We start from the raw sequence: 13,202 nt of genomic DNA on the forward strand, positions 1-13,202 counted from the left end.
GGGGCGGCAGGAGCCGGCGCGGCGACCGCAGCGAGAGCGGCGGGGACGGAGCAGACCACGACGAAGGCGCACAGGCAGCAGGGCCGGGCCGGGCCACGGGGAGAGCGGCCGCCGGGAAGCGGGCGGGAGGTCGGGCGGGCAGCGGGTAGCTGCCGAGCTGCGGAACGACATGGTGCTGCTCAAGGAGTAGTGAGTGTCCGGCGCGCCGTGCGGAAGCGGAGAGGAGGGGAAAGTCGGGGATGACGACCGGGGTTGGCAGAGTGGATGCAGCAGCCGGCCGGGGATGGGGAGCAATGGATGGGCTGTTGGGCGGCCCCACAGGGGCTGGGGAGACCGTGAGGGCCGGACAGGGCCTGAGGTGGGGCGAATGGGGATACGGACAGCTCATGAGGTGGGGCCTGAGGGACAGTGAGGGCCGAATAGGCCTGAGAGGAGAGGCCAAAGGGACAATGAGGGCTGGGCAGGGCCTGAGATGGGGTCAAGGGGACAGTGAGAGCCAGCAGGGCATGAGGAGGGGCTTGAGGGGATGGAGATGCGTGGTGGCCCTACAGTGGGGGCAGAGGGACGATGGGGCCCGCCAGAACTACCGGGGTGGCCTCGAGGACTGGCGGGAGAAGGAGGAGTCGGCTTCAGGGGCTGAGAACAGTTAAGACAGCTTCAGGAATGGAGCTGAGATGGTAGAGAGGAGCGTGAAGGGGGCCTGGAGTATGAGGAAGGGCTGCCTTAGCCATCAGGAGAAGGATTGTAAGAAAGTGCACAACAGGGAAAGGTGCAGGGAGTTAGGGCCAGGCTTGGGTGAGAGAGGAAGGGTCTAAAAAGATTGCAGAGGACACTGGTGGTGTGACATGGTCCCTAAGTGGTAGGTGCAGAGGAGGAGGTACTTGGCAAGAAGCTTAGGATGTTTGCTTGGGACTTGGGGAGGGAATCCAGAAATCCAGAAAATATTGGGGAGGAAGTGATTTGCGGGACTTACAGTGCTGGAGAGGGCTGGGATGTTACCAGGGAAGAGGACAGTTTGGAAATAGAGTAGGTTTGTGACTGTATGTAATAAATAAACGTATTGGAGTCGGGGGTGGGGGCGGGGGCAGCCTGTCTCTAGGGCAATCTCAGTCTTGGTGCAGAGATAGGGAAATTGCTCTGAGGAATTGAGGAGGCTCCCATAAAGCCATTACCTGAAGAAAGACAGTGAAGGGTGAGGAAGTTCTCTAGTAGCGACTAGGGTGGGAAACTGGTGACTTCTGGTAGGTGTTGCAGGCAGATAGGCTTGCTCCCGAAATCCAGGGGACTGGGTGACAGGTGGGGATGTGTAGATCCCTAAATCTTTCAAACACTAGATGACCCATCACTGAAGCTCAGTGGTTCCCAGTAAACATTTCAGGATGTTTTTCCCCCCAAAGAGGAGAGATTGAATGTATATGTGCAGAATTTACAGTGAAACTGTACTTCCCTGGAGAGGAGGGCGCGTGGGCAGAGGTGGGTCAGAAGCCCAGGAAGTCCAGAAGGGGGAGACATCCCTGTAGGGAGCAACCGGTGGGACTCAGCTGGTAGCTGGGCAGGTGTGCAGAGGACTGTTTCCATTCTGTCATTGAAGGCACTTTGCCCCATCACATATGGCTTGCTCCCTGGAGGTGTTTAGGACATTGAGGACATAGTGTGGCACTTTGGATAACAAAGGGAGCAGAGACCCAAGCTGTCATCCCAGCTGGACACCTCATCTGAACAGCATTTTTTGGAGCCCCTCCACCTCTGGTTCTTGACATCCAGTCTGATGTTGATCCAGCCAGAGCTTGGAGCTTGGTATGGTGAGGAGGGAGTACCCTGTGATACCAAGAGGAGGAGAGCATGGTGCACTTTGGCTTTTAATGTGACCGTCCGGAAAGCAGGCTTTGCCCATCCTCCCGATCTTTTTATCTATTCCCAAGTGAATTCCCGAGTCTGTAGAAAAACCTGGAGTACTGTGAAGAAGGTCAGGCAGGGAAGGGACCTTCAGAAGAGATCTGAGTGAGTTTTGAAGAAAGGGCCTTCCTTCCCAAGTCTTTGTTCTTCTACCCTTGAAGCCTACTGGGGAAAGGTCCAAGGTGCCGGGGCTGCAGAGCCTGCTTGGCCTCTGCATTTCCTTCCTGCCTGACTTGTGCGTCCTAGGGCAGGGGCTGAGGAGGGGGGCGTCTGAGACACTTGGCCGGGGCTGCAGTGCTGCAGCCCTGGGAAGGGTGGAAGTGAAGGTCACACTGAAGTGAGCACAGCTCCAGTCTTAGCCCAGCACTGCCCCTGTGGCCCTAGCCTTTGGAATTGCACCCTATTGCTGCTGAAGTGGTTTTGCTCCTGTGGGGCCCGGGCACACAGCTGTCATGCTGTCACGTAAGGCAGCTTCCAAGCGTCCTGTCGGGAGCTGCCTGATGCTGGTCTCCTTTTGGGGGAGCCTTGGTGCCCACCCAGGGTCTGGGGGTTTCCCCGGTGATTTCTCCGACACTTCCTCTAACAGAAATCGCCTCGATTTGATTTCTGCAAATTCTTGGATGTGATTCTTACTGCCATTCTTGCAGATAAAAGGCGTATTGTTTTCTAGGAAGTTTCTTCTGAGGGTGCAGAAATCGGGGCCTCCAAGTTGGAAGTGTTTTTCTGTGCTGTCGGCTTTCTCTCATGGGAGGGGGGCATTCGGGGCAGCATCCAGTAACCTGCAGGATCCGTGTTATCTGAGTCATTCTGGAGGAGGGGGGTTCGCAGGCACTAAGCGCTTGAAGCCCACTTGGTTTTTCCTGCTACTTTTCTGCCCTGTGCCTTGCCTTGGGTGTGATGTTCTTCTGAGATCTCGTGTACTTCTTGCTGCCTGGGGAACCTTTGTGGATTTAGAAGAGAGTGAGCGGACTCTTGGGCAACCGGGAGAACAGTTCCCGATTGTCGGAACCCCCTAGAAAGGAGAACCTAGCAGCGCCTGCTTCCGCAAGTGTGCGAGGTGCAGGGGGCCCTGTGCACTCCAGCTGCAGTCTGGGCACTGAGCGGGCTTCACTTGTAGGGATAGAGCTGAGTGTTTTGGTCAGAAGCTTTGAACTAGGGCTTGGCTGTTGCTGTGCCCCTGGCCCTTGTGCCTGTGTTGAATGCTGACTGGTGTGGCACCTGGCTGGCCATGGCTGGTGGGTCACGGCTTGTTGGTACCTCTGACAATTAGTGGTCATTGAGATGGAGAAGAAGTAAAGGGAAACTGCCAATTGGGGTGCCTTGGGACACCTTCTAGGAGTTAGGACATGAGTGTCCTCTCTTGGTGACTTCGTCATAGTAGCTTGGATTGCAGATCCTGCCTCAGCAGAGATGGTTGGTAGGTGTCTGTGGGGTGGCAAACCTTTGGAGGAGCTTGCCCCCTTCCCAGCCTTCCACCTTGAGGACGCTTGTTAGAATATTGGGCCCCTAGAGATGAAATCCCCAGCCTGAGTCTTTAGGTCTGACTCCTCATTGTGGCTTCTGAGTTTCCAGCAGGCAGGGGTGTGGGGGGGGAAACCTCGTTTTTGCTGGGAGAGATATTAATGGGGGAAAGGGAGAAGAAGACAGCTCCAATGTGAGTCAGGGCCTGCGACGTAGCCGGCAGGGGGACAGGCTTACACTGAATCACAGGTTCTAAATTGGGGCTGAAGGGCACAGCCGGTCCTGCCTCATAGCGCTCAGGGCGCCATCCGTTGACCGCGAGTATATGCCACGTGCAACAGAACGTTTAGGACTGTTCTGCGATGATGCTGTGAGAGGCTTGGGTAGCATTCAGGCCTAAAGTTCACACTGCTCTCCCTCTCTTGTAGTCGAGTCATCCTGCCTGTGTCTGTAGATGAGGTAAGTTCTTTTTCTTTCTTCCCCTTTTAATTTATAGTTGTATAAAATTGCTTGCGGCCATTATCTGCGCTGGGCTATAAGTGGCCCACACTGTTTGTGTGGTTTTCATGGTTGTGCTAACTTCGAGATGGTCAGTTCTCAATGAGGGCCCCAGTGCCACCTGCCACCTTTAGTTGAAGGAGGGCATCTTTCGGGTGTAACTGCCGCCTGCCTCAAGCTGTCAGCGTGCTAGGTGACTTTGAACAGACTTTGGATAGAGACTAAATCAGTCCCTTTTACCTGCTAAGACTGTGCCTGTTTGGGAACACTTTATTGAGGGGACTGAGTGTGGCGGCCGGGGTGGGAGGTGTTCTGGGCCCTCCAGGACTCGACTGGGAAGTGCGCACGGCCCTCTCTCTGGTTGTGCAATAAACCAGTAAGGCAGGAACTCTCCGAGGCCCTCCCTAGCTGTACTCCAGGTGACTGCTGGGATGATGAGGCCCCGAACCCTTTCACGGACAGCGAGGAATGACACACAGGCTTGGCTTGCCCTCTGTCCTTTTATGGTTTTAGGCCCAATGTCCCTGAAGATGGGGCTCTGGCAGGACCTGCCCAAGGAGGGTTCATAGGCCATGCTGACTCAGAACCATGTCTTGGACAGCAGAGAATTGTCATAGAGCCTCCCTTTTCCCACCCTTTCTTTGCACTTCCTCCATTCGCCTCTCCTCGTGCAGCCCGTTCTCTGCAGCCCCCAGCTTGTAGCCAGGCTCCAGGTTGGGTGAAGTGTGTCAGCCAGCGTGGTGCCCTCAGTCACTGTCTTTCCTGTGGTGTCAGCATGAAGCTCCTATGATAACTTACTCTGTTCCAAATATGAAATGGACCTTTGAAAAATGAAATCAGGCCAACAGAGCCTGCAGCACACTTTAGATGAGACAGACATCTAAGCTTCTTGAGCCCAAAGTGGGTGGGGAGGCCTTGGCCCCCTAGCGGATTATCTCCAGGGTGGGCTACACATCTGATAAGAGCTGTGGAGACCCGTGGGTGGGAGCCTAGAACATGCTCTGGGAGTTCTAGGAAAGGAGCATGAGAGAAACCAGATCGGGGTGTGTGTGTGTGTGTGTGTGTGTGTGTGCATGTGTGCGTGCGTGTGCAGGGGAAGGAGCATGGAAAGGATAGATGCTGCTGTCCCTGGAGGCACCTGACATGACCTGGGGCCTGGGAGCCATATTCTTGGGCTGACCAGTGGTGGCCTAGGGGGTTTGTGAAACATAAAAGTGATGATTTTCCAAACCAGGAGGCCAAGCAGGAAGGCCCAGCACGTCTCTTGCCCTGAAACTCAGTTCTTGGGAGTCCAGTAATTCTCTCTCTGCTGTACAGGATGATCCCACCCCCTAGTCTGGAAGATGTCCCCCAGGAACTCGGGAGTACCGCAGAGTGATGTTTAGGGGAGAAATGGATCTTTTCACAGGGAGTATCCTGATGGCACAAGGACGGAAGTGCTTGTGAGAAGTATGGCCACCCTGGGAGAGCCAGCACTGATCAGGAGCACCCATCGGTGCCCTGCAGCAAGGCTGGAGATGACTATTGATGGGGCCAGGAGTAGAGGGAGAGAGGAACTCACCTTAAGATCATCTGCAATTGGCAGTTTTTAGCTTGTGATGTTTTTTGTATGTTTTTTTTGCAGCACTGAGGAAGTGGTGGGGCAGGGTGAACAGAGCCTAAAGCCTAAGCAGAAGCTTGGGAAGTAAGCACTCGTAAGGATTCATCTGTCTGCGTAGGAATGGTCAGCCTGTTCTTAGCTAGAAACCACTGAGGAGAAGGCAAGTGCATGGCTTGGGTAGGGTGAAGCAGCTGCTGCTTCTCTAAGACTTTTGTTTTTAAGTAACCTCCAGAGCCCCAGTGTGGGTCTCGAACTTACAGCCCCGAGATCAAGAGTCCCATGCTCCACCAACTGAGCCAGACAGCTGCCCTGGAGCTGCTTTTCTGATGGCTTAAACCTTAGTTCCAGAAGATCAGAAAATCTTGAATGGGGAATCCAAAGAAGAAACAAGTAATGATCAACGTTTTCAGTCCTTGTCAATAGCCCCATCATGACTCATGGTTCCCATGGGAACAGCCCAGCATCACATGACTGTTGGATTCATTTCCTAATTGGAGGCCTTGATTTGAGGCCCTCGTGGCTTTCTTTCTGTTTCTGTTTCTTAAGTTTATTTATTTATGTAAGTGATCTCTATACCCAACGTGGGCCTTAAACTCAAGACCTCAGGATCAAGAATTGCATGCTCTTGGGACTGAGCCAGCCAGACACTCCTCTCAGGGCTTTCTGATGTAGGTTGAGGAAGAGAGGAAAGAGAAGAGAAGGCCATGTCTTTATAATGATCCTGATGATCTGAGTCAATATTTTGGGGTGGAGATCTGGCCTGTCGGGCTAGAGCTGCCTTCTTAACACTGCACGGGGTTTCTAGGCATTCTGCAGAGGAAGGCCTGGCTGTTTTACAAGGCCGTGTCCACCAGTGGTTCCTGGCTTAATAGGCCCACCCTCTTCCCTGTGGCAGGGCTGTTTTACTTCCCATTTCCAGAAATGCCTGGTACCATCAGCCTTGGTACCTGGCCTGACACGGTCATGTGGATGGGACCAACAGCCATGCTGTTTCTCATGATGATGAGGCATGTCAGTGTCTCAGGCCCTCCTGCTGCATCTTCCTGGGCTCCTACTCCCAGATCGCCAAAGTGGTGGAGTGTATTTTTCTTAGCTGAGTGTCATTGTTCTCCGGGACAAGGGCAGGCATCATTGTCCTATGCCTGAGGAGGCTGGAATCTTCAGACGGATACGGGCTCTTTATCTGATTTCATGGTCTGACCGCCACCCCCCACCCCCATCTGAGTGTGGCTGCTTTGTGCATCCCCAGGGTGTGGAGCCACTTTGCCAAAGGGAGCCCTCTGGCATGAAAAGTGTCCCTCACTTGTAGCTTCTGGAGGCCAGTCTTACTTAACCTCTTTGGATTAACAGAACGGGCTTCACTTGTCTCATTGGGATTAAAGGATCAGAATATCAAGAGAGATTAAAGGGGGAAGATGCCAGCCCAACAGACTGATCCTCTTAGAGCCTGTCCTCTGGTTCTGCATCTGATGAGGAACCAAATGAAGAGGATTAGCCTCCACGTGGGGGCCCCTCCCCAAGCAGCACCACCAACCGACAGCCCTGTCCCCCCAGCACCAGGCCCTTTCTTCAACCCCCACCCCTTTCAGGATTGCTGAGTCAGTGGTTAGATGTTCTTATAACTCTTCTCTGAAACAACTGCTCCTTCTTAGGAACCCGTGTCTTTGCCAAACCTGGACCCACTTGATAGGAGGTTTCATCTTGCCTCAGCCAGGGGGTGAGACAGCTTGGAAAGGCACAGAGACAGCTTCGTGTCCCATGGGGGCATTGAGGCAGCACTGATGTTGTTCAGGATTAGTAAGGTTAAGGTGACTGGCTCTCTCCCAGATGTTTCTCTCCATGGGATTAATTGAGCCTTGATCACTTGCCTGGGCCTTTCCTTGGCATTTTATACTAGGTTTTTACTCTGGGAGTTAGGGCTTCAGCAGCGTGTCCTAGTGTGCTGCTCGCCCCAGCTGCTGCCCAGACATTTTCCTGCTGGGCTTCGGAAGCTGCCTAGCGGTGCAGGCTCCCAGGTTTGAGGGGAAGTGGCCCGAGGTCACCTCTGCTCCTTGCTGGTGCAGGCGGTGGTTTAAGCGGCAGCCACTCAGAGAGGCAGCTTCTCTCTCTTAATCTCGACGGGAGGAAACCTCTTGTCTGTCCCTCCGGGGCCTACGTACCAGGAGTTTGGGGAGGCAATGCAGAGGGTGAGGACATCTTTACACCCGCAGTGTGATCACGTACCTTTTATTCTCATCCTCCCTAAATAGTTGTTCCTGGTGGCACTGGCAGGGAGAGGGAAAGTGCACCCTCTGGACAGATGTAACTTCCTGCATTAACTGTTGCTGTTCGTCCTTTTTGCCTTATTTTCCCCTCCAAACAGCTTCGCTCAGAGAGAAGGTTGCAGAAGAGCCAGGGTCGCTGGCTGTAACACTGGGTTGTCCTGAGGGGGTCAGAGGAGGCCAATGACCTTGACTGGTGGCTCGATAAGGTGGCAGGTGGCCAAATAAAGGAAAACCAGGTTCTTGCCACCTAGTAAAGGCACACACTGTGGGGTCGGAACCTCTGTTATCCAGTGTGGGAGGCAGGGCCTTGCCCCCGCCCTGCCAGGAATCTGGAAAGCATCAGGAGGTTTGGTCACCTGTAAGCTGTTCTCTGAGCTGCTGGCAGGGTGACGCGCTGCCCAACACCGGAGAAAAAACAGCTGGATGAGCCCATTTACAGCAGCGGTTGTGGCCCTCTTAGAGCACAGGGCACCTTTCTTTGACAAGAAGTTGTGTGTTAGGATCTGTTTGAATGAATGGGATGAAGAGATTCTAGCAGCTGACCCAGATTTTGTTTTAGGGTCTTAATACCGGAGGCAGGTTCAGGGAAGAAGCTACCTTGGACTCAGTAATCTGTGTTCTGGATAGTTGGTGTGAAGTATATTCACCTGCCTCCTTAAGCCTGGATGGAAGATGTAAAAATGGGAAGGATGAAGTGAAATGCATCTAATAGCTCAAGAGAGGCTGAGGAGCCGCATTCTTAGTCGCTGTGGGTGGATTTGGGCAAGGTCCCGGCGGAGCGGCAAGAAGAGGTCCTGGATGCAGGGAATCCCAGGGTGATCTCATTGGACAGTTCCTGGCAACTGGACCCCGTGCGCTGGTCCAGAAGACTGCGCTGACAATAACTCCTGTCCCCTCTGTTCCTCTAGTACCAAGTAGGGCAGCTGTATTCTGTGGCCGAGGCCAGTAAGAATGAAACGGGTGGTGGTGAAGGCGTGGAGGTCCTGGTGAACGAGCCCTACGAGAAGGATGGCGAGAAAGGCCAGTACACACACAAGATCTACCACCTACAGAGGTATGTGGCCGGGTGGCAGAGCCCGGGGGCGACGCAGAGCCGACAGATCCCGGGGGTATTTCCGGGTTCTTGGCTGCTTTCGAGGAGTGGGTGTAAGGGACACTTCTTTGCTCATTTAAAGGTTTTTTAGTTGAGTTTCTATTTATTTTTTGGATTTATTTTTTTTAATGAAAATAACAACTTCCCTCACCAGACTCCTTGTCCCTAGAGGTGGTTGTGTTTAGTTTCTTGGGGGCCGTTCCACTGTCGGTGAGTATAGGTGTGTGTGTGTATAGATGGGTGTTGCATTTCCTTCATTTTTCTCTCACATCCATGGGATCAAACTATACATACAGATCTGGACTTGGCTCTTTTTTTACTTGTCATACCATGGCCGTCTTTGGCCGTCAGCATATTCTGCCCTGTTCTCTTAGAGTGCGCAGTGCTGCGGCGGACAGATGCTCGGTAGCCTGCTTCGCCAGTCCTCCCCCAGTGGACAGATAGTCACCTTTCCAGATGTTACACACATCTTTTGCTGCACTCATATGTGTAAATCTATAGTAGATACTTCTAAAAGTGCAATCGTGGGGCAGGTAGTATTTTAAAATCTGATATTGTAAATATCAGAGAAATTTTAGCACCTCTTTTTTGGATCAAAGGCATGGGTATTTTATTTTTTTAATGTTAATTTATTTTTGAGAGAGAGACAGAGAGAAAGACGGGGGCAGAGAGAGGGAAACCCATAATCTGAAGCAGACTCCAGGCTCTGAGCTGTCAGCATAGAGCCCAACACAGGGCTTAAACTCAGGAACCACGAGATCACGACCTGAGCCAAAGTCAGATGCTTAACTGACTGTGCCACCCAGGTGCCCCAAAGGCATGAATATTTAAAAGTGAGTCTGAGGGGCGCCTGGGTGACTCAGTTGGTTAAGCATCAGACTTAGCTCAGGTCATGATCTCACAGGTCCGTGGTTTGAGCCCCGTGTTTGAATCTGTGCTGACAGCTCAGAGCCTGGAGCCTGCTTCGGATTTTGGGTCTCCCTCTTTATCCCCGTCCCTAGCTCACATTCTGTCTCTCTCTCAAAAATAAATAAACATTTAAAAAAAATAAAAATTAGGGATGCCTGGGTGGCTCAGTCGGTGAAGCGTCTGACTTCAGCTCAGATCATGATCTCACAGTTCGTGGGTTCGAACCCTGTGTCAGGCAGGCTCTGTGCTGATGGCTCAGAGCCTGGAGCCTGTCTTTGAATTCTGTGTCTCCCTCTCTCTCTGCCCCTCCCCTACTCATGCTCTGTTGCCCTCTGTTTTAGTAATAAATAAACATAAATTTTTTAATGTTAATTTAAAAAAATAAGTGAGTCTTATGTGTATACCAAAATCCATAGCAAATCACATAGATTTGCTGAATCCCTAATCAAAACAGTTCTATTTCAGTAAACTCTAAGCTGACCCAAAGGACACTCACTGAATGCCTTAGTAAACATACACCAGCTTGAATGGATTGAACAAAGCTAGTTTTAGAAACTACCCAGTACTGGAAAAAATACGCCTAATCCATGGATTTTAACTGTGGTAAAACACACAAAACACAAAATTCACCATTTTTAAGTTTGGTGGCAGTAATACATTCACGTTGCTGAGCAACATAAACCGGAATCTTCGTTTCCAGTCACTGAATTGACCAGAAATGAAACCAATTTCATTTTCGCGTGGTAAAATCCATGACTTAATGTGGTCTGATGCTCTGGAGATGTAAAAGTGCTCGCCCAGAGGGGTCCAGGATATTGTGAGTGCTGGAACCAGGAGGGGAGCAAAAACACTGTGAAGTGGGGGGAGTCCCGCCCCCCACCCCGTTTCCTTGCCGTTGTCCTTCTCCTCCATGCCTCCTCTGCGTCTTCCTCCATCCCTACTCAGAGCTGACTGCTGACCAATCCTTACCGAGCCATTAGCTGTTGATTAGAATAAGGCTCAGGATATGGCTTCCCCATAGTGCATCTGTGTTGTTTTTAAAGAGGACTTTGCAGAGACAGCAGGTGGGGAGGAGGGGCCAGTTGGCTCCTTACGACTCAGTTGGTCCAACCAAAGTGTCAGAGGGGAGATCTGTGTGTGTGGAGGGTGCGACTCGTCTCCCCCTCTTCCTTAAAAGAGAGGGGTAAACTCTGAGCTGCCACCACCGCTCTTAACTTCAACTGCGAAAACCAGATGGAATCAAATGGTGCTGAATATCATGACCACCTTTCCTCACAAGGATCAAAGCCTTCCTGTCAGCCGTCTCGTTGCCCCAGTCAGAATCATGGGTTCCCTACCACCTTCTTCCTCGCCCCTCATATCAAATCCAGTCTTTTTGACACCCATCTCTTCAGTGTCTCCAGCATTTCCGTCTCCTTCCATCGTCTCTTGCTGGCCACCATCATGTCTCACTACAGCACCTCCTGACTCTTCTCCCTGCTTTCCGTTTCTCTGCACAGCTTCCAGTGTTCTGTCCAAAGATAGGTCTGTTGCTCCCTAGCTTAAAAGTTCTGGATGAGGACACCTGGGTGGCTCAGTCTCTTGAGCGTCTGACTTTGGCGTAAGTCATGATCTCACACTTTGTGAGTTCGAGCCCCACATTGGATTCACTGCTGTCAGCCTGTGAGTGCAGAGCCCACTTTGGATTTTCTGTCCCCCTCTCTCTGTCCCTCCCCTACTTACACTCTCCCAAAAATAAGTAAATATTTTTTAAAAAAGTTCTGGATGGCTTCCTTTCATCCTAAAGTATAGATAAAGTCCGTACTCCTTGACGTAACTTAAAAAATCTTTTATGAGCAGCCTCTGCAGGTTTTCTTTTTCTTCTTCTTTTTTTTAATGTTTATTTTTAAGAGAGAGAGAAACAGCATGAGTTGGGGAAGGACAGAGAGAGAGGGAGAATCCAAAGCCGTTTCCAGGCTCTGAGCTGTCAGCACAGAGCCTGACACGGGGCGTGAACTCATGAACTGTGAAATCATGACGTGAACTGAAGTCGGACACAACCAGCCTAGCCACCCAGGTGCCCCCACCATGTTTTCTTATATTTCCTCAGACCTTTACACCAGCTACTCCAGACTTCTCTTTCTCTTAGCTTTTCTAACCCCACTTCCCACCTGTTCTCTAGCTCAGTCCTACTCATGCTCTACTCTGTGTTCATGTAATTCTCATTTTCCCTGAGGAGCCTCCCCATGTACCACGCGTCCCACACCGTGTTCTCCCCAAGCTCTGTCCCCCCAGAGCCCTGGGCTCACCCATCTGGCACACACGTACAGTGCCATCCTCTGCTTGGTTTGTGGACTCCTTGCTCGCTTCACAGGAAGTCAGGAGCCATGTCTGTGTCTTCTGCAATATCCTGGTGCCAGGCACACAGGACCATTTCCCTGAGCGAGTGTGTCAGTGAGTGGACGAACCTCAGAGAGTTGTGAGGGCCTGAGTCGGCTGTCTGCTGGGCTTAGCTCTTTTGTCTTAGGCCCAGGCACTAAAGCTGCTGAGACTGTTGGAGCCTCTAATGACTGCATGGATTACCAGCTAAAAACGAAGGAAGAGAAATATATGCACCTTTAGAAGCAAACACAAATGGCTCTTACTGTACATGCTGTCCTGTAACCTGAGATAAAATGAATTGATGAAATATTTTGTCCTGGGAATCAGGTGGCCCTGAGGCCCTCCTGGCCTCCCAGAACTGATGACAGCAGATCGGATCATCTTGGATCCCATGTCCCAAGTTCATCAGCCAGTCACTCTGGCGCAGAAGCCTCTGCTGGTGAACTCTTGGCGGTGTCCCATCCTCGCAGGATGTAGTATAATGCCCAGGGCCTGGTGAGCTCAAAAAAAAAAAAGGGTAACGATTAATGTCAGGACTGCCAAGCCATGGCAGGCAGCCCAAGGTCCCCTGTCATCCTGTTCTGATGGCCCGTGAGGTGGTGGGGCGAGTAGTGGGTGGATGTTAGTGGCAGCCGAGCTTGGGCGTCAGGTTCTGACAGGTGGCTTCTCACACGTGAGAGTGACTTGCTTGTCTCGCGGAAACTTGTTTGTCAGCCTCGCTGAAAGCCGGGGCTGTGGCCTGAGGAACATGATGTAAAAGCCCAGTCTTCTCTCCCCTCCAGTTTTCTTCACAATCCCTTTTTCTCACACAGCAAAGTGCCCACGTTTGTTCGAATGCTAGCCCCAGAGGGAGCCCTGAATATACACGAAAAAGCATGGAATGCCTACCCTTACTGCAGAACTGGTGAGTGTAGATCTGGCCAGAGGCTGGGGGTTGAGCCCAAGGTGGACCAAGGGTGTGGCCAAGGAGGCCCCGGGGTGGCAGTGAGGGGTCTTAGGGTTGGGATCTTACCTTCATTTTCCAGACTAAGCCAGTGACAGGATGAGCCTGGGGACACCCCTTGGGCAGGCGGTGAGCGGCAGCGTCATCTAGTATAAATTGGCAGCCGGCTGGGTGGGA

General features: G+C 52.0%; 1 protein-coding gene across 1 annotated transcript in view; it reads left to right on the forward strand.

Moving 5' to 3' along the window:
* PITPNA (phosphatidylinositol transfer protein alpha) overlaps nucleotides 1-13,202 on the forward strand; it is a 39,652-nt gene that overhangs the window by 181 nt on the left and 26,269 nt on the right. The window contains exons 2-5 of the mRNA XM_029927966.1: nucleotides 11-189; nucleotides 3,786-3,816; nucleotides 8,628-8,773; nucleotides 12,895-12,986. Of these exons, the coding sequence (XP_029783826.1) occupies nucleotides 170-189; nucleotides 3,786-3,816; nucleotides 8,628-8,773; nucleotides 12,895-12,986 (289 nt within the window). The 5' untranslated portion in view covers nucleotides 11-169. The remainder of the gene's footprint in view (nucleotides 1-10; nucleotides 190-3,785; nucleotides 3,817-8,627; nucleotides 8,774-12,894; nucleotides 12,987-13,202) is intronic.

The sequence above is a fragment of the Suricata suricatta genome, chromosome 17 (assembly GCF_006229205.1).
Source record: "Suricata suricatta isolate VVHF042 chromosome 17, meerkat_22Aug2017_6uvM2_HiC, whole genome shotgun sequence".
Classification (NCBI taxonomy): Eukaryota; Metazoa; Chordata; class Mammalia; order Carnivora; family Herpestidae; genus Suricata; species Suricata suricatta.